At 50.8% G+C, this 19644-nt stretch overlaps 3 protein-coding genes across 8 annotated transcripts in view; 2 read left to right on the forward strand and 1 right to left on the reverse strand.

The window, feature by feature from the left end:
• Positions 1 to 1003, forward strand: part of LOC117077742 (chromosome-associated kinesin KIF4A-like) — a 36817-nt gene extending 35814 nt beyond the window's left edge. Inside the window, 1 exon segment of the mRNA XM_033201388.1 lies at positions 184 to 1003. Coding sequence (XP_033057279.1) covers positions 184 to 387 — 204 coding nt within the window. The 3' untranslated portion in view covers positions 388 to 1003.
• Positions 409 to 15437, reverse strand: LOC117077617. 3 transcript variants are annotated; one of them, XM_033201309.1, is made up of 4 exons: positions 14728 to 15436; positions 13921 to 14323; positions 11250 to 11366; positions 409 to 488 (listed from the first exon to the last, which is right to left on the reverse strand). In XM_033201309.1, exons 1-3 carry the CDS (start codon positions 14926 to 14928, stop codon positions 11272 to 11274), a joined length of 699 nt encoding a protein of 232 aa, XP_033057200.1. In that variant the 5' UTR covers positions 14929 to 15436; the 3' UTR covers positions 409 to 488; positions 11250 to 11271. The 3 variants fall into 3 exon arrangements, with proteins under 3 accessions (XP_033057200.1, XP_033057201.1, XP_033057199.1); XM_033201308.1 differs by lacking the exon at positions 409 to 488 and adding an exon at positions 7214 to 7955; XM_033201310.1 differs by lacking the exon at positions 11250 to 11366 and having other exon boundaries at positions 410 to 488; positions 14728 to 15437.
• Positions 2742 to 13447, forward strand: GDPD2 (glycerophosphodiester phosphodiesterase domain containing 2). 4 transcript variants are annotated; one of them, XM_033201304.1, is made up of 17 exons: positions 2742 to 3416; positions 4665 to 4783; positions 5016 to 5129; positions 5390 to 5493; positions 5801 to 5894; positions 6089 to 6148; positions 6412 to 6510; positions 6689 to 6782; positions 6906 to 7051; positions 7177 to 7259; positions 7353 to 7503; positions 9521 to 9742; positions 9943 to 10091; positions 12388 to 12535; positions 12660 to 12740; positions 12989 to 13019; positions 13108 to 13447. In XM_033201304.1, the coding sequence occupies exons 1-17, from the start codon at positions 3113 to 3115 to the stop codon at positions 13158 to 13160; spliced, it is 2052 nt and encodes a 683-aa protein (XP_033057195.1). In that variant the 5' UTR covers positions 2742 to 3112; the 3' UTR covers positions 13161 to 13447. The 4 variants fall into 4 exon arrangements, with proteins under 4 accessions (XP_033057195.1, XP_033057196.1, XP_033057198.1 ...); XM_033201306.1 differs by having other exon boundaries at positions 3325 to 3416; positions 4640 to 4783; XM_033201305.1 differs by lacking the exon at positions 4665 to 4783.
• Positions 15438 to 19644: the final 4207 nt, after the last annotated feature.

Raw genomic sequence — 19644 nt, forward strand, 5'->3', positions numbered from 1 at the left:
AGGTGTAATCAGCTTGCTGGGAACTAGGGGTCACACATAGCCTAGAGTCTGGTTTTTTCCATGGAATGATCTTAAAGAATACCTCATACTACTGGGAGTATGTCGAGCATCTATAGCAGCTCGGCTGGGCTGAGCTTCTGCCCCTTTCTAAAGTCTATTCATACCTGTCTCTGTCCCTCCTAGATCCTGAAAGAGATGTGCGACGTGGAGCAGGTGCCGTCAAAGAAGACTCCCCCAGCTCCCTCCCTTTTTGACCTCCCAGAGTTGAAACATGTAGCAACAGAATACCAAGAAAATAAGGCTCCAGGGAAGAAAAAGAAACGAGCTCTGGCCAGCAACACCAGCTTCTTCTCTGGCTGCTCCCCTATCGAAGAAGAGGCCCACTGAAGTTGGAGTCATCATCTCTACCCTCAGTCTGGCTTGGGAGATCTTTCAGGTTGCAGCCAGAAGGGGTTTTTAAATGACTTCTCTGGATTTCAGGTTTCTTGCTGTTGAAAAAAGGAAAAAAGCGTTACTGAAAAGAAGGTAACCTCTGTTGGATGTTGGCCTTCAGCCTCCAGCTCCAGACTACTACTCACTGTTCTCCAGAAGGGTGCTAAACCACCTACTGAAGAGAGAACCAACTGACTTTCCTAATGACTCATCAGGAACCAGTCCTCAAAATCATCAAGTTATTCTTATTTGTGAGCAGTTCAGGCTATCTCATGACGGGGATGAGGCCAAGGCTTTCTTATCTTTTGGTTGTCTCTGCTTAACGGAGGAGCCTGGCCTAGGATGGAGGCCTGGTTTAGATCTTCATTCCACCTCAGGAATGGGGTTGTGACCTGTACTGTCCTGACCCTCTCTGAATTGTGTTTCAATAGTACTCTCGATTGTCTTCCATGTTGTTGAAGTAAATGAATTATTTTTAAATGTTAAGCAAGTAAATAAACCTTAGCCCATCTACTGTTTGGGAAGATCCTTCTGTGCTAGAGGGAGAAATAAAATTTCAACCTGTGTTCCTGAGCCCCTGAGGAAGCTATTAAGGGGATTCATTACAAGTACCTGAGCCTCCCTGCCTTATTGTAGCTGCCCTGTTTCCCAGAAGGTAGTGTGGAGTGTGACATGTCTTTATGTTGCTCTGCTACCCTAAGAAATCAGAATCATGTTAGCAAGGCCAGTGGCCTGACCTCCACTGTAGAACCTACCTGGCTTCCAGATTTGGGAGGAAGAAACCACGTTTACTAACCATCTCCATGTTCTTGCCACAATTTTATTTGTTCTTCACACACACACACACACAAAGGTCAACATAGATAGATGTCCTTATTTTGCATTTGAGGAAACTGGGGTACAAAGAAGTTAAGTAACTTACCCAGAGTCACAAAGTTAGTGAGCTAGGACCCGAACGCAGAGCTACCATCCAAGCTTCACTCTAGCCAACTCTCTAGAGTGCCAGCAGCGGCCACTTCTAATGCCCTGCAGCCTGATTTCTTAGTGTAGGAGGGGCATTGCACCATACTGCTGTCCAGTCCCAGGACAGAATGGCACTGGCTCCTTGCATTCTCCTTTGAAAGATGCTTATGCCTTACAATGTATCAGGGTTCTCCATCTCTGCTTAAAGCTAAAAGGGGGCCAGCCCTGGAATACCATACACAGGCTGCTGACTGGCCTTGTCTTCTGAGGTGCTCACAAGCCCTGCGCTTCATATCTATGCATTCTGAATCCCAAAACCCTTCTCCCCAAAAAAGCTCCCAAACCATCCCCAAAAACTCAAAATGCCAAGACTCCTCTAGAATCCACCAGAGCCCAAGCAAAAGAAATTGAGGAACAGTCTGCCTAGAATGAAGCCTGCAATGGACTAGGTGACCTGCTGGTCCTCCCTGGCCTCCTGCCAGCAAGCAGCCCTGCTTCTCTTTGCATTTTAATGCCGAGGGAGCCTCTGCCATTGCCAACTAGAGCCTCTGGACACAATGGGAAGGCTGAGTGGGAGGGGGGCCAGCTCTTGGCATAAGAGAGCCAGTCTTCCTTCTCACTATTTGAAATCCAGTGTGTGGCGGGGGAGGGGTAAGCAGACTTATCCCCAGAGAAAACATCCTTTCCCACCAACACTGCACTAATAGCCCCCAGACCTCGAGTCACCGCATCAGGCATAATGTAGAGGGAGAGGTCAATCAAGCCAGCCCCTGGCCCCCATCCCACCCAGACCCCTGTGGTTTAGCACTAAGCAAACTCTATAGCGTGCTAACCAGCCCTTCCCCGCTGATGCTATAGTAACAGCATCTTTTGTATGTGTTCATCTTCCAAAAGCCTGTGACCCCAATATACGCTACACTCCTCAAAGGATTCTTGGAAAGAGACTCATATGCCTTAGGGACAAGGCAGTAGAAATGACACAAGTCCTGAATGAGCATCTCCTGTCTGGGGTGATGAGGGAAGACGGGAGAACTACTAGTGTCACCCAGGATCCACAAGGCCCATGGGGACCTCTGGTCCAGAAACAGGGCAACTTGCTGTCCAGAGTTCAGGAAGTAGCTTGCAGCTTCTGTTGCCCAGGCTGGAGTGCAGCAGCACAATCTCAACTCACTGCAGCCTCGGCCTCCCGGGCTCAAGCAATCTTCCCACATCAGCCTCCCAAGTAGCTGGGATTATAGGTGCACACCACCATGCCTGGCTAATTTTTGTATTTTTTGTAGAGACAGGGTTTTCACCATGTTGGCCAGGCTGGTCTTGAACTCCTGACCTCAGGTGATCCACCCGCCTCGGCCTCCCAAAGTGCTGGGATTACAGGTGTGAGACACCGCTCCAGGCTGCAGCTTCTTATACATGCACCTTGCTGAATTAGAAGTAGGAGCTCAAGAGGGGAGGGGGCTTAATGAATCAAGGCTGTATTCCCAGGGAGCTTGAGACTTGATGTTAGACTTACACACACACACACACACACACACACACATACACACACACGCCTTTCCAGTGGGCTGGCTGGGCCTCTTCTCCTGACTGCCAAGCTGCAAAGTTGTGTGGTCACCTCCCCCCCAGCTTCCCGCCAGCCTGTGCCCTCAGCCCTGGCCTCCCTAAGCCAGGACAAAGCCCCGGCAGTGACTGGGAGGGGAACAGGAGGAGGGACAGAGGGATGGGAAAGGCTGCACAAAGGAATTCCTCACCCCAAGCCCCCGACCGCCAGCAAGTAAAGAAGCAGATTTGCTCTCCCTCCCCCTTCCTGCCTTCCATCTTCCCACCCGGGCTGTGCCCAGGCCACAGAGCAGCTGCAGGCCTTGAGAGAGGACCCACACAGCCTCCTGTAGGTGGCAACAGTGCCACCTGTTTGACTCATAGGGCTGAACCGAGGACTGAAAAAGGGAGGAGGCAGACCACTCGGAGAGGAGCTGGGAAGCAGTGCAGAGAGCAGAGTGGAGCGGAGCTGCCACTGAGCAAAGGTGTGAGGGCTCGGGAAGGCTGGGGGGCTACAGATGGGAGCTGTGGAGCAGAGACCAGCTCCATCCCGCTGGGCTTGGACCAGGGGATTGAATGGCACTCTTGTCAGCTCCCCTACTTGGGGTTTTCAGGCTGCTCAGACCCTGATCTCATCCTACAGACAGCTCCTGAAGGGAGGGGATTCTGGAAGGCAGTGTCTGGGGCACAGGGGTAGGACCCCAGGGGAGGCAAGAGCTTAGGGCAGGCTATCAAACCAGCTCCAAGATGGGCAGAGGCAAGGGCTTCCCTTTGGGTTGGCTTTTTACCGGGAAGGGTCTCAGAGAGGAGAGAGATTTCCTTCCCCCAGCTCCAGCTCCTCACCCCTACCCTAACCCTCCTTTCCCAAGGCAGCATAAAGAGGGCAGTTCAGAAGCAGCCACACCTTCCTCCTTACCGGACCCAGCCACTGTGCACTCCTCTAAGACTCCATAGCCTCTGGGGAGCTCGGAGGACAAGGGGTCCTGTCCCTCAGCCCACATGCACACATGCTCACACACTTTGGGTGTATCCAGGGGCTCCTTTACATACTCAAAGTCACCTGAAATCGTATGGTACCGACAGCCAGTTGTGCAAACACAAGTACAAATGCTGACACAAATCGCACACCCTCTCGTGTAGAATCAGTCACATACCCAGCCAAGTCTGGGGATCAGCTCAGTCAGCCAAACCCAGAAGCATAAGGTACAGGGGTCCCCTGCCCCAAGACAACCACACCCAGCATTCACACCTTTGCCCTGCGTTTGTTGTACTTTGACCAAAGCTAACTTAGAGGGTGGGGCTCCTGAAGGCGGGTCTGGGCTTCTGGTTGGGGTAGGGGGATGACTGGGCAGGAAAGGGCAGGACTTGAGGGGGAGGCTTTGTATTTTGAAAATGCAAAGATTCCTTTAGAAGACTGGGAGTGACCCAGGCAACATATTCACCTCAAGTCTTCCTCTTTTTGGCAGTGCCCTCTGTCCCCTGGGAGGTGGACACAGAGAATCTTTCAGGGATTTGTGATCTGAATAATCTCTATATCCATAGCAACTGGCCAACTAGCTGGGCCTTCATTAGCCCCAGGTCAGAACTGGAACCTTTGCTTCAGGTTACTTCTGCTTCCTGGGCCGGAAAGCAATTCAGCACGGGGCTGCCTCCAGCTTGGCCAAACCTGCTTTAACTTGCTGAACTGAGTTTGCCCTACCCTGGGCAGTTTCTCTTGAGTTCTTTACCCCCAGGGCAAGTACTCCATCCCCAGAGGTGTGTGCTGTTAAATGGGGAGGAGCTGGAGACAGTGGATATATGCAGCCTGCCCGAAAAGAGGCTGGACCTCTTGGGTGTCCCACTGACTCTCCAGGTATCAAGATTAAAGGGAAACGAAGGCTCTGGAGATTGTCTCCCATTGCCAGGCTTGCAGCTGGGGCTGCTCGCCTCATCCAGTCTGGCACTCTGGGCCTGCCCCGTGACCTCTGTTGCTGAGCAGCGGCCCAGGCCTCTGCTCCTCCCCCGGGCTCCTCAGATACACTGGGAGGGAGACTGGGATCTGCCCTCTGCCAGGGTCCCTGATGGTTGAGTGTCCCTTCCCCCAGGCCTTCACCATGGCCGAGTCCCCCGGCTGCTGCTCCGTCTGGGCCCGCTGCCTCCACTGCCTGTATAGCTGCCACTGGAGGAAATGCCCCAGAGAGAGGATGCAAACCAGCAAGGTGGAGTAGGATGGAGGGGGGAGGCTGGAAGTCAGAAGGCAGAGGCCCACTGGGGGGATAAGAAGGCAATTGTGCTCGTAGACAGCTTGGGGAAGGGGCTCTCTCTCCCAGGAAGAAAATCTCCCTCAAATATGGAAAGAGCTGCCCCCTGAGCAGAGCAGCCCAACACGGGGCAGGCAGCTCCCTTCAGCTGTCACCTGTTGGGGACTCTGAGCTTCAAGTAGGTATTGGTTGTGAGTTTCTCTCCTGCCCCTTTGCAGTGTGACTGTATCTGGTTTGGCCTGCTCTTCCTCACCTTCCTACTCTCCCTGGGCTGGCTGTACATCGGGCTCGTCCTTCTCAATGACCTGCACAACTTCAATGAGTGTGTCATGGATTCCCCTCGCCGCTTCCCCAGCATACATGTCAACCTGCTCCCCACCCTGGGACCCCTAGGCACCCCACTGTCAGTCATCCCCCAGCCCTGCCCAGCTCCTCAAACCCAGCTCTGCTGCTACCCAATCTCCTTAGAAAATCCCTCCACAAAATCTCAATCCTTGGAGCCCCTAGCCCCGTGAGGGGCTTTCTCCTCACTCCCTTCTAGTCCCCCTGGATCCACCCACCCCACCTCCCCTCAGGCCACTATTGACACCCCTTCCCCCACTTGGACACTTCCCTCTCCCCTCCCACAGATTCCTCTTCCGCCGCTGGGGACACTGGATGGACTGGTCCCTGGCATTCCTGCTGGTCATCTCTCTACTGGTCACATATGCATCCTTGCTATTGGTGGGTCTGGAGGCCGCTGGCCTAACCCCACCTCAGCCTTCCTTCCTGCTTAGTTCTAGCTCCCTATTCTCATCCTGGCCACTGAGGGAGGGGCTAATTCTTGGGTAGGAGGGAGGTACCAGCCTGGGAAGCCCACCTCAGTAACCTTGCTCCCCTCTTGGTGTCCCATAAGTCCCACCACTCTCTGCCCCCAGGTCCTGGCCCTGCTCCTGCGGCTTTGTAGACAGCCCCTGCATCTGCACAGCCTCCACAAGGTACAGTAGGGATGGGAATGCATGGGAGAGGGGGCCACTGGGCCCAGCACTTGGCTGGCTATTTGCTGAGGACCTCACTTTTATACCCCCGGGGGGTCAAGCCCAGGACCTGAAGCCCAGTAAGTATTTGTTGAGTGAAAGGAGGAAAGCAGACGTGTCAGGGGAAGGGAAGGGTCGGGTCCCCTCTCCAGAGAGTGAAGGAGCAGCTCACCAACCAAAAGCCCAAATTGACCAAGAGGCCTCATTCATCCCTGGGCCCCCAGGTGCTGCTGCTCCTCATTATGCTACTTGTGGCCGCTGGCCTTGTGGGACTGGACATCCAATGGCAGCAGGAGTGGCATAGCTTGCGTGTGTCACTGCAGGTGAGTGGCCAATCTCCAGTGTCTAGGCGGGAGCCTTGGCTTGCAGCCAACTCTAGAACATATCTTGCTCCTGTTCTCCCAAGACTATAGGTAGCTCTGAACTCCAGCAGTCAGGCCCTAACAGGAAAGCAGGGAGGGGCACTGGAGAAGAGCCTGCCTCACCAGCTCTTGTCCACAGGCCACAGCCCCATTCCTTCATATTGGAGCAGCCGCTGGAATCACCCTCCTGGCCTGGCCTGTGGCTGATACCTTCTACCGTATCCACCAAAGAGGTGCCAATGCCACTGCCCCCTCACCCTTGCTGGCCACTCATGCTCTGCCACCTGCACTCTGCCTTCCGTCCCCAGAGCTCTCCCCTTGCCCATTCTTGAAAGCCTGTCCCCCACTCCCCACAGGTCCCAAGATTCTGCTACTGCTCCTATTTTTTGGAGTTGTCCTGGTCATCTACTTGGCCCCGCTATGCATCTCCTCGCCCTGCATCATGGAACGCAGAGACTTACCACCCAAGCCTGGGCTGGTGGGACACCGAGGGGCCCCCATGGTGAGTGTTGGACAGAACGCTGGGAGGGTCACGAAGGTCTGCTCGTCCGCGCTACAGCGGCCAGGGCTGTGGGTTCCCAGTCTCCCACCCTCCCCTGCTACCTCATCGCCTATTCCCTTTCACAGCTGGCTCCCGAGAACACCCTGATGTCCTTGCGGAAGACAGCTGAATGCGGAGCTACTGTGTTTGAGACTGATGTGATGGTCAGGTGAGGGAAGCTGGGGCTTAGGGGATCTGGGGGGCTGAAGGATATGATGACCAGCCCCAGAGCTTGGCCCTCTAACACCCCTTGTGCCCTCAGCTCCGACGGGGTCCCCTTCCTCATGCATGATGAGCACCTGAGCAGGACCACGAATGTAGCCTCTGTATTCCCAACCCGAATCACAGCCCACAGCAGTGACTTCTCCTGGGCTGAACTGAAGAGACTCAATGCTGGGTCCTGGTTCCTAGAGGTGAGGACAGCCTCTGCAAAGAGGCAGCCACCTACAGGGACACTCAGAGAGGGCAGAGTCATTCTGTTGATAAGCATTTGCTCAGCCCTGTGCTAGGCAATAAGAACACAGTCTGTGCTCTCACTCAAGTCACTTCCACCTAGTAGAGAGCCTAGGCAGCAGACGATTCAGGAAACCCAGAGCAATAAAAACATTTTCCTGCCTGGGAGAGAATCAGGAGTGGATTCATACAGGAGAAGATGAGAGTCTTCTCCTAAGATACACAAAGCAGGGAACGGGAACTCAGTCAGAGGGAAGAGGACATGTAAAACCCAGAAGTCTGAAAAAGGGTGTTTCCAGGAATAAAATGTGGCTGAATGTAACTGAGAGAGACAATTCATGGGAGTGGTAGGGAGCAGAGGCTTGGCCTTGAAGATCTCCGAATGCCTGGCCCAGAAGTGTCAACTTCAATCCTGTAAGTGGTACAAAATATTTAAAAGGATATTGAATTTTTTCAGTTCCTCTTTCCCTGATTGTAAAAGTAGTAATACATGTTCATTGTAAAAAGTAAAACATCAGAGAAATAAGAAATAACATAGAAATCAAAGTCTCCCATAATCCAATCCCTCTGAAATATTCACTGTTAACAGTTGGATACACACACACACACACACACACAGTTCCCGACTTATGAGGTTCCACTTAATGATTTTTTTACTTTATGATGATTTGAGATTGATATACATTCAGTAGAAACTATACTTAGAATACCCATACAACAATTGTTTTCATTTTCAGTACAATATTCAAAAATCACATGAGATATTCAATACTTCATTACAAAATAGGTTTTGTATTAGATGATTTTTGCCTAACTGTAGGCTAATGTAAGTTCTGAGCACACTTAGGGTAGGCTAGGCTAGGCTAGGATATTAGTAGGTTAGGTATATTAAATGCATTTTGATTTTCAATCTTTTCAACTTAAAATGGGTTCATCAAGATAAAACCCCATCATAAGTCAAGGTGCATCTGCATACACAAACACACACTCTCTCTCTATTTTGCACAAATAGAATCATTACACAGACTCTTTTGCAATTTGCTTCTTTTCCATTTAATTCTTTACATCAGATCAGATCAGAGTGATTAAGAGCAAAGGATGTCTGGGTTTAAACCCTGGCTCCACCACTTACTGGCTGTGTGACCCGAGGCAGCATTTCTTAAGTCTCTCTGTGCCTCAATTTTCTCATTTGTACAATGGGAATATAACAGTACCTACCTTGTAGGGTTATTGGGAGGATTAAATCAGTTAATACACACAAAGTACTCAGAACACTGCCTGGCACATAGTAAGTACTTAATAAGTGTTAGATAGCTAGCTTTATCCATGCCAGCAATTAGGAAGTGAGGTCATCATTGAGAATAAGGAGAGGAGAGGAGAGTAGCAGAGGCTTGGAATAACACTAGGGGGAATGGAAGAGGGAGCAAATCAAGAGCAAGTAAAAGGATTGCTAAGCAGTGCTGAGAGCGAAAAATAAGGACTGCAGTGCCAAGAGCCCACATTTTGTACTCTGCCCATGGCAGTGCTCAGTCCCCAGTTCTAGTGGTAGAGGAGGCAGACAATTGTAGAACTGAATCAGTCTGGGAGTTGTAGGGCAAGTGGGACAGAAAGGGAGCTGAGAGTGCTATGGAAAAGTAGTTCAAGCTGTGGATGGACCATGGGTAGGGAATGTAGGTGCAGCTAGAAAGGGGCTGATGAACTGGGAAGAAACCAAAGGGTTAAGATTGCAGAGGTCTCCTCGAGACCAATGAGAAGATGTAGTGGGAGAGAGGAAGTTAGGAAACTGGAAGGGCAGGAGGTTGAGGTCACAGAGTAAGTTGTTAGATGGTCTGGAAGAAGGCCACGGTTTGGAAAAAGGCCTGGCTCAGAGGTGGAAAGAAGCTGGACACCAAGTGGAAGATATGAGTGAAGATAGTGAGGATGGGGGCAAGGCCGGGAGGCCTCTTCTGGTCTTGAAATAATTGTTCTTTCTTATAGAGGCGACCCTTCTGGGGGGCCAAACCGCTGGCAGGCCCTGATCAGAAAGAGGCTGAGAATCAGACGGTACCAGCATTAGAAGAGCTATTGGAGGAAGCCGCAGCCCTCAACCTTTCCATCATGTTCGACTTACGCCGACCCCCACAAAACCACACATACTATGACACTTTCGTGATCCAGACATTGGAGACTGTGCTGAATGCAAGGGTGCCCCAAACCATGGTGATGTTTCCAGGACCCCCTCTCCCCACCCTGCCTTCCCTAGGCCATGATGATGATGATGATTTTGAGGCTGCCCCTAGCCCCAGGGCCCTACCCCAGCTCACATACCCCATTCTGTGGTCAAACCTCTCTGCTCCTGTCCCTGCCCTTGGAATCCCTAGGTCTTCCCCAGCTTCACATCCATCCTTCCTGAACCACAGGTCTTTTGGCTACCAGATGAAGATCGTGCTAATGTCCAACGACGGGCACCTGGAATGCGCCAGATATATGGACATCAGGGAGGCAACAGAACTGAGAGGCCCCAGTTTCTCAATCTCCCCTATCAAGATCTGCCACTATTGGATATCAAGTGAGTGCTAGAGGAAAGGAACCAAGGGGATCACATGAGGCTTAATGGCAGGGAAGAACCAATTCAGGGAGAGCAAAGCCTCTTCATTCATTCACTCATACAACAAGTATTTACAGAACACTTGCCCTGTATCAGGTAGTACTGCAGGCTTTGGGGACACAACACGCATCAGACAGACAAGGTTCCTGCTTTTGTGGAATACATGTACTACTGAAAGAAACAGAGAATAAGTCACTTAACAAAATACATGCATATTGGAAAGTGAAAAAGTGTTATGAAGACAAAACAGAGAGATGTAGAAGAGTGGTTAGGTTTGGGAGTGATGGGCTGGAGCAGGGAGGTGGGTGCAGCCACATTAGGAAGGCTGGTTAAAGAGGTGATATCTAAGCTGAGACCTGAATGGTCACAAGGAGCTAACTACGAGCTGCAGAACAGGAACAGCAGCCTAATGAGCAAGGGGAAGGGGAAGCTAGAGAAGCAGGCAGGGGTCAAATTGGGTAGGACCTTGTAGGCCACGGGAAGGATTTTATTCCACAACAAAGAGATCAGGGTAAGACAGCATGAATCAGGGAGAGTCCCAGATGTGAGCTGAGCCCCAGAAGCTGACCCAGCTGAACCATAACGGACTTCAAAGCATCTGGTTGCTAAAGCCTCTTATAAGGTCCTTGTGTTCAGATAGAAAAATGTGAACTGAATGATAGCCCAGTTATCATACGTATTTCTTTTTTTAATTTGAATTTTAATTAAAAAATTTTTTTAGAGATAGGGTCTCGCTCTGTCATCGAGGCTGTAGTGCAGTGGCCTGATCATAGCTCACTGCAGCTTTGAACGCCTGGGCTCAAGTGATTGTCCCACCTCAGCCTCCTGAGTAGCTAGGACTATAGGCACACACCACTATGCAAGGTTAATTTTTTTCTTTTCTTTTTTTTTTTTTTTTTTGTAGAGACAGGTTCCTACTACCTGCCCAGGCTGGTTTCAAACTCCTGGCCTCAAGCAATCTTCCTGCCTTGGCCTCCAAAGTGCTGGGATTACAAGCCTGAGCCATTGCCCCCCTCAGCCTCCCGGTTATAAGCATGAGCCACTTCACCTAGCTATATAAGTATTTCTTTCCCTAAGTTATCACAAAGAGGAAGACATGACATAGGGTTTGGCTCTCACCTTAGTCTTGTCTTGGTCAACATCAGCTGCTAATCAATTGCTGATCATGTTTCCAAATGATGTGAATTGGTGATGAATACACTGATGATGGAATCGATGCCCTGAAAGGTCTAGGTGCTGGAAAAAGATAGGCCAAATCTGGCAAGATGAAATGCACCAGGGATAGATGTAAAGACCTCTATTTGGGGCCCAAAAGAATTTCAGTTGCATAAAGACCAGAGAGGAGATACTGGCCTCAACAGGAACATGTGTGAAAAAGATCAGGGCTTTCATTGAACAGTATACATAGTGAGTCATCAGTGGGATGTAACATTGCCAAAGGCTAACCTGACTCTGGGCTACCTGAATACAGGCATAGTGCCCAGAGGACAGGAGGAGATAGTTTTGCTCTATTCAAAGCTGACCCAAGTTGGCCAGGCATGGTGGCTCCCACCTGTAATCCCAGCACTTTGAGAGGTCAAGGTGGGAGGATCACTTAAGCCTAGGAGTTCAAGACCAGCCTGGGCAACATAGCAAAACCCCATCTCTACAAAAAAAAAAAAAAAAAAAAAAAATTAGCTGAGCATGGTGGTGCCAACCTATCGTCCTAGCTACTCTGGAGGCTGAGGCAGAAGGATCACTTGAGCCCAGGAGGTCGAGGCTGCAGTGAGCCAAGACTGTGCCACTGCACTCCAGAGCAAGATCCTGTCTCAAAAAAAAGGCTGGTCCAAGCCTATTTGGGATATTATTTTCAGAGACAGGCCCCATATTTTCAAAGGAACATTGATAAATTGGAATATATCATATTAGAGAGGCTTGTACAGGGAAGGAAATAATAAGAGTAATGGCTGAAGGAGCTGGAGCTGTGGGGCCTAGAGAAGAGAAGGCTCAGGGAGACAGGGCCTCTGCTCAGGACCCAGGGGAGAGACACATTTTGTGGCCCCAGATAGCAAGGCTAGTACCCATGGGTGGAATCTACCAGAAGACAGAGTTCAGCTATGAAAGGAAAATCACTGTTGGTCAGGGGCTGCTATGGAAAGGCAGAGCTGATACCTCCTTGGCAGTGGCACTATAGATTCAAGCACAGGCAGGGGGCTGCCTCCCATGTCCCGTGCACCATGATTCTGGATGTTCCCTATTTTCTTTCCCACCTTCACAGGGCATTGCACAAGGATAATGTCTCAGTGAACCTATTTGTAGTGAACAAACTCTGGCTCTTCTCCCTGCTTTGGTGTGCAGGGGTGGATTCGGTCACCACCAACGACTGCCAGCTGCTGCAACAGATGCGTTACCCTATCTGGCTTATTGTAAGGGCTCTGGGACTGTCACCTCTCCTCTTCTCCCATCCATGGTTTTCCTTAATCCTGTCCCTCTCTTCCTTACTTATTTCCCCTGATATACTACCCTTGGGACTTTTTCCTATTTTCACAGACCCCTCAAACCTACCTAATCATATGGGTCATTACCAATTCTGTCTCCACCATGCTGCTTTTGTGGACCTTCCTCTTCCAAGGTGAGTGCTTTGTGCCTCAGCTTTCTGGGTCCTTACTTTCTCCAGGGCCCTGGTGATGAGGCTGCTTCAGACTCATATATGCTGCCCAGGGCTGAGGGTCTGTTTAGTTCCTTTGAGATTCTTAGGCCCTTCCTTATACTATCAAATTGGCTTGAATATGGGAAAGGCAGTTAGGGGAGCAGGTGTGGGGGCTGGAAGGGCCTGCTTGAAGCTAGCTGAACTCACAATGGGAAGCTTTTCTCCCCACAGGAGATTTGTTAAGAAGAGAGGGAAAACTGGTAAGAACTTTCTCCCCTCACATTTCTCCTCCTGTAGCTTTCCCCTTGCTTAACTCCCTAGATGATCTACCCTCCCGCTCCTCCCCAGGCTTGGAAACAGCAGTGCTGCTGATGAGGATCAACAATTTCATGATGGAGTGAATGCCCTGCCCTGCCTCCCCACCCAAGCCAGTCTACATTGCGCAAACAGCAAGGGTTGGAGAGCAGCTGAAATGGAATGCTTCGGGGGTGGTGGGTTGCAGTGAGGGGAGCTTTGCCAACAGGAGATTTTGAACCATGAGGGCCCAGGTGATGGGCATTCCCTAAGCTGCTATGGAATCTGCTCCCCTTGGGGTTTTGATCTGAGATATTTGGGAACACAGTGAGTCATGAGAAGTTTCTCCCCAAATGAAACTAGAACAGAGGAAGTAAAAGGGAGATTGCTCGGATAATGTCTCAGACTTGTGTGCACGTGTTCTTGCATAGAAGGCACAGGGTGTGTCGGGGTGGGATAGCTTGGAAGAGGGACTGAAGGAGATAACGAAATGGTCTTTCCCGGAGAACTGTAAGATGATAGAGACACCATCGCCACTCCACGATGTACTGTCTTCCCCGACCCTTGCAACTTAGCTGTTTTCCTGCCTAGAGGCCAGAAGCTGAAGAGCCCGTCTAGCCATGTAATTCTGTGCTTACAGGTGGCTTTTTGCTGTGCGCAGCCTTTTCTTCAAGGCAGGTTGGTTCCTGTATCTTGTCTTAATCTGTTACTCAAGGAATGTAATCTCCATTTGGTCACAGCCTAATCTTTTTGGCTCAGGGGCTGGGGAGAGGAAGCACCTTCCATCTGTGGTTGGATGGGACACGACCTTGAGGGGCCATCATGGGGAGATGGGAGGAGGTGGATTGGAGGTGGGAGGAGAATCACCTGCAGCAATGAAGGACTCGCGGGAAGCCCGCGGGAGAGCAGCCACCTCGGGGGCGTCCGGAGGCCAGGCGCGCGGTGCAGGGTTGCGCTGTAGCTCCACCTTGTGGCCGCCCCAAGAGGAGGGCCGCATCCGTTGTCGCCGTGACGTATTTGCTGAATGCCACCTGTTTTCCGTGCCGCTTGGGGACTCGTGTCCTTGACTTAGGACTCCGAGGGCAAGGTCCGATTTCCACAAGTTTTCGCTCCTCTGGGCTGCGAGCAGGGTCCAATTTCCGGCCCAGCCTTCCCTTCGAGGAGCAAGTTCCCCAATGCGTTTGCGGCTCCGGAGTCCCTGGGCTCCGCAGCTAAGGTGGCCAGTGCGGAGCTGACCGAGGATGAAGAGTCTAGTAGAAGCAGGGAGGGCCTAAGGCAAAAACGGGGACAAGAGGGGCTCTGTGGTGACCCCACAGTCTTCCGCCACACCCACATTCGACCTAGTTCGTATCTCCACACGGAGGGAAGTAGAACTAAGGAGTTGGCCAGGTAGGGAGGGCCGGTTCTCGGTTCCTCCTCTCTCGCCAGACCCTGGGGCAGCACTGGCATCATCGGGACAAGACCCGCCCCCCCACTCTCGGTTGCTGGGCAGCCGCGGGAACTACAGTTCCCAGTGAGTCCCCGGCCATTTCCGGTCTCCGGCTGGACGCAGGCGAGTTTGAATCTATGTTCCCGCCCCCTTCTCCCGGGCCCACCCCTTCCCTTTCTGGCCGCCCCGCCCTCTCTGCGTATCCCTGCACACTCCGGCTCCGGCGGCCGGCCGCGCCCACGTACCTGGCCTGCAGCTGGCACGGTGGGCGGGGGTGCCAGCATGCGACGCGCGGGGAGGCTGGAGGCGCACGGAGAACGAACCCCGCAATCAGTGCTCCGGTCCTGGTCTTCCTGGGGGTCCACGCCGCTGTGTACCGGGCAGGTCTCTCCCACACTCCGCCTTTTCGAGCAGCGTTCCCTTACTTTTCCCGGTTCCCGATCCATCCCCTCTGTCAGACTGGCTACCAGCCTTAGCTCTAGGGCCCCCAGTCGGCCTGGTACTGCCCGGCTGTCACCTCTCAGCACGTACCTCCTCCCCCATCCCTACTTGAATGTCCCTTCCCAATCGCCCAGTCTCTTCCTCCCCTCACCTCCCAACCTCACCCTGAAGACCTCCAGCAACTCCATCCCTGCAGCCCCAACCTCTCAGCTCTCACACTCTCAGCTGTGGTCCTCTAACCTCAGCGTCTGGCCCCCCAACCGGAACGACAGCACCCAGCCCCAGCCTCTAACCCCTTTCTCCTAGTCCCTAGCCTTGGGTACGCAACCTTGAGCCTGCCGCCGGAAATCCTCACTCTCTTCCCAGGAGAACTGGACAGCTATAGCGGCTTAACCTATAGGCCCTGGGCTGGATTCTGACACTGACAAAAACTTAAGGGCGGAGGACCCGGGGGAGCTGCTCATTGGGGTTCGGATGTAGTTGCTCTTCGTTATTTTTAGCTGCTGACTCACCGCTCCTGGCATCCGGGTTTGGGGCTAGCAGGCTGGGCTAAGGGGGCTATTAATAGAGCAGGAGCACAGCCCCGACCCAGTTCAGTTTGGAAACACAGAGAGCAAGAAGCGTCCCCTGCCACCATGCCCTGTGGAGATGTGGACTGAGCAGTGGCTGGGCCAGATGCTCTCTGGCTGCCAGTTACCTCACCCTGGTATCTCTACCTTGGAACTCTGGAGGGAAAGCCCACGAGGAGACTCCTGGGCACAGCTCTCCCCTAAGCTTGCCATGGCTTGGGGCTCTGCCACAATCAAGCTTCTGTTGTACTAGCTGAGAAGGAAGAGATGCGTCCCAAGTGGAAAGACTGTTTTGGTCATGGCCTTGGCCTGCCTGGGCCCACACCTGGGCCAGAATGCTAGGTTACTAGAAGGAAAAGCTATGGATTTCTGGTCCCTCACAGCCTTCATAAGGATGGAGTGCTTCAGCATGGTCCTAACACAGGGGACACAGAGATGGGGATCCCCAAACCAGACACAGAGCTCAGAAGCTGCCAGATTCTGTGCTTACCACACCCCCAACCCCGCCATTCTTTTTATTTCTTTCCATTTTGTTGGGCTCTGTCCCTACTCACAGGGATTCACAGACCTCATGATCTCTCCCTTGTCTGGAGAGAAACCGTATGCATGAAAGCCACGGAAAAGTTGTCCCCAGTGAGGTATGAATGATCCTTTATATATTGTCATTCCAATGGACCTTTTTATTTTAATGGGCTAACGTAAGAGTTTCCTAATGTATACATTGGGAATCGTGAGGAAATCTTGATGGACTGATCAAAATTATTCCCACGCAAGCTCAATTTGCTAGAATTCTCATTGACTAAGGGTGCACACCCACGACAATGCTCCTCCCCTCCTTGCAAATCAGAAACTTCCACCTTCAGCGACCCGAGTCTCCAGCCCCCAGATGAAACCACATTTGGGGCAAGAGTGATCGTTTCACCACACACAAAATGGAGGTCACCCAGTGAAGCTCTATTTTCAAGAATGAGCCCAGCTTATCAGACAGCAGCGGACCGCGGTCCCAACCCCGTCTATTTGCTGAAGGAGCAGGAGAGGCGGTGGAAGGGGAGAGAAATGGTCTCTGCTTGAGAATCCCTTCCTGAAGTCCTCCATCGCCTGGTTGCCTAGCAACCAGAGCTGCCTGCAGCGGTGTGGGGCTGCTTTTGGTCCGTAGGGGGCGACTGTCTCCCTGGGGTCTCAGACTGGAGCCCTAGCAGTTGGGAGGGAGGTTCCCTAGTTAAGTGTCACAGTGTCTCAGTGTGGCTGACCTCCTCCCAGCCTTGTCAACCCAGTCCAGTCTGAGCGGCAGGGAGCCTATGGAATGAGGAGAAGCTCACTATGAATCTGAAGGGATTTTGCTCACAATCATTAAAAAATGAAGAGAGAGGGAGGGTGGGAGGAAGGGAGGAAGGAACCTGTTAAAGGGGATAGGACAAAAAAGGGGGTAAGGAAGGGGCCTGAGGAGGGCAGTTTGACCTTCTCCATTCAATCGAGGCTTATCAATGCTTATTTTTCAATCAGAGCAGTTCAGAGGTTGAAAGGAGTCTAGCAATCTCTATTGACAAACTGTTAATCATATAAAAGACTAGGCTCCTGGGTTACCAGCCTAGCCTAGATTTGGTCATTAAGGAAGATATTCATTCATTCATTTGACCATAATTAACACTAACCCACTATGTACCACGCAGTGTGCTAAGTGTTCTACATTCAACCCTCACAAGAACACTGTGATTATTTCCTTTTCACAGATTACAATACCAAGTCTCAGAGAGGTTAAGTAATGTCCAAACTCACAAAAATAGTGACTAGATTGGGTCTGATTGAGCAATCACTGTGTGCCAGGTCTAGGAGTACAGAAAACAATACATTTCTTTTTTCTGCCTAATGAACGCCCAGTCACCCTTTGGGACCAAACTGAAAATATCATCTCCTTTGTGAAACTTTTCTTAAGTCCCCTTCCCCCCAACAAGCAGAATTGATAACTTGCTTTTCTATACACCCTCCTGAAATACCACTTTTCACAAGTATGGTAATGATCTGCTTCCATATTTCCATTTCTCTCACTTTGAGCACCTTGGTGACAGGGCCTGTGTTCATCTCCAATTGGATATCTAATAAACATCCCAAAATCAACATGCTCATTTCTGAACAGCTGACCTTTTCCCCAAAAATGACCCCTCCTAAAACTGTCCTTATCTCAATTGATGGCAATTTCACATCTCCAGTTGTCCTGGCAAAAAATCCTTGGAACCACACCTTGTATCCAATCTGTCAGCAAATCCTTTCAGCTCTCCCTTCAACATACACCCAGAATCCAACCACTTATTATCATCTCTGGTGCTACCACGCTGGTCCAAGGCACAACCACCTCTCAGCTGGATCATTTCAGCAGCCGCCTGACTAGTCTCACTGCTTCCACCCTCGCCCCATGGCCTATTCTCCGCAAGGAAGCTATACCAATCCTGCTAAACCCAAGTCACATCATGCCAGTTCTCTGCACAAAACCCTCCAATGGCACTCCATCTCTCTGAGAGGAAAGCCAAAATCTTTACATTGGTCTACAAGGTCCTACACAATCTAGTCCCTTATTAAATCTCTGATCTCGTCTCCTGGCATTCTCCCCTCCCTTACTCTCTGTTAAAGCCACTTGATTCTCCTTGCTGTTCCTTGAGCAAGCCAGATGCACTCCTTACCAAGACATTTGCACTCCTTACCCAGGACCTTTGCACTGGTCTCCCCTTGCCAGGTTTACTCTTCTGATGGCTCACTTCCTCACCTTCCTCAATTCTTTGCTCAAATGCCACGTTCTTGGTGAAGCCTACCCTGACCAACCTGCTTAAGATTCCCTCTATTTTAATTTCCAGTTTACGGTAAATACAGGGTACAGTAGTCCTCCTTTATCCGTGGGTAATATGTTCCAAGACCCCCAGTGGATGCCTGAAACAGCAGATAGTACCAAACCCTATGTATACTGTATTTTTCTGAAGTGATAACAAAGATGGCTACTAAGTGACTTATAGGTGTGTAGTGTATGCAGTGTAGATACACTGGACAAAGGGATGATTCACATCCTGGGTGAGATGGAGCAGGACAGCACAAGATTTCATTACATAACGGCATACAATTTAAAACTTATAAAAAGTTTATTTCTGGAACTTTCCATTTAATATTTTCAGACTGCAGTTGACCATGAATAACTGAAACTATGGAAAGTTAAAACCATGAATAAGAGGGGGAGTACTGTATAAAGGAACGAGATAAATGACACCATGAGGAAAAAGACAAATCCAAAGCAATTGACTGGCACTCTTCAAAAACTTGATGTAGTTAATTTTTAAAAAAAGATGGAAGACTTCAGTTATGGACCCAGTTAGAATAGACACACCTCTCCCTATTCCTCACACTAAGTACAGCTAAAACTCTGGACATTATATATAAGACAAACATAAGAAGACTATGAAAGAAGAGGAAGGGGGTAGACTAACTAGGAACCCCAGTGACCTGAACTCGAGGGGATGAGTTCCCTGGGTTTTCTCGTTGCATCAAATATTCCAGACCAGGTACTGGAGAAACCAGCAGCCTGGAAATGCCAATGGGCACAGACAAAAAAAAATGTAAACACCAATAACTGGCCTATTCTCTCTAGCCATAAGACCAGGAAATGGAGTTTAGCCAGACAGAAAACTCTTAGACAGTAACCACCCACTGCAACCACACACCACAGTAAAAAAAAAAAAAAAAAAAAAAAAAACTGTAGCTGCACCCAAGCCAGCAAAGGCCAAGTAGATAACCAGAGTTTCACTCTGGCCAGGCTACCCCGTACTCTGGGGTAGTGTCAGAGAAGGCTGAGTAGACAGCCTAAACTTCCATCCCCAAGGGATAACAAGACCCCTTCCTGTTGGGTGGTGTCAGTGTCAGAGGAGGCCTGGTGGTGAGTCAGGACTTTCACCACAGCATATCATTTAGTGAGGCCACTAGCCTCCCTCTCCTCCCCTCCCAAAATCTCTCTACCTCCTGACTGTGGTGTTAGTGGAAGCCCACCTGGGGAACAGTAAAAAGGCACTTCTGCCCCTTCCAGCTAGGGAGGCATCAGTGGAGGCCTAGTAGGGAGCTGGAATTTTTACCACTGCACGGTAAAAAGGAGAAGCCCCCACCACACCTACCAACCAA

The sequence above is a fragment of the Trachypithecus francoisi genome, unplaced genomic scaffold (genome assembly GCF_009764315.1).
Source record: "Trachypithecus francoisi isolate TF-2019V2 unplaced genomic scaffold, Tfra_2.0 Lachesis_group6, whole genome shotgun sequence".
Taxonomy (NCBI): domain Eukaryota; kingdom Metazoa; phylum Chordata; class Mammalia; order Primates; family Cercopithecidae; genus Trachypithecus; species Trachypithecus francoisi.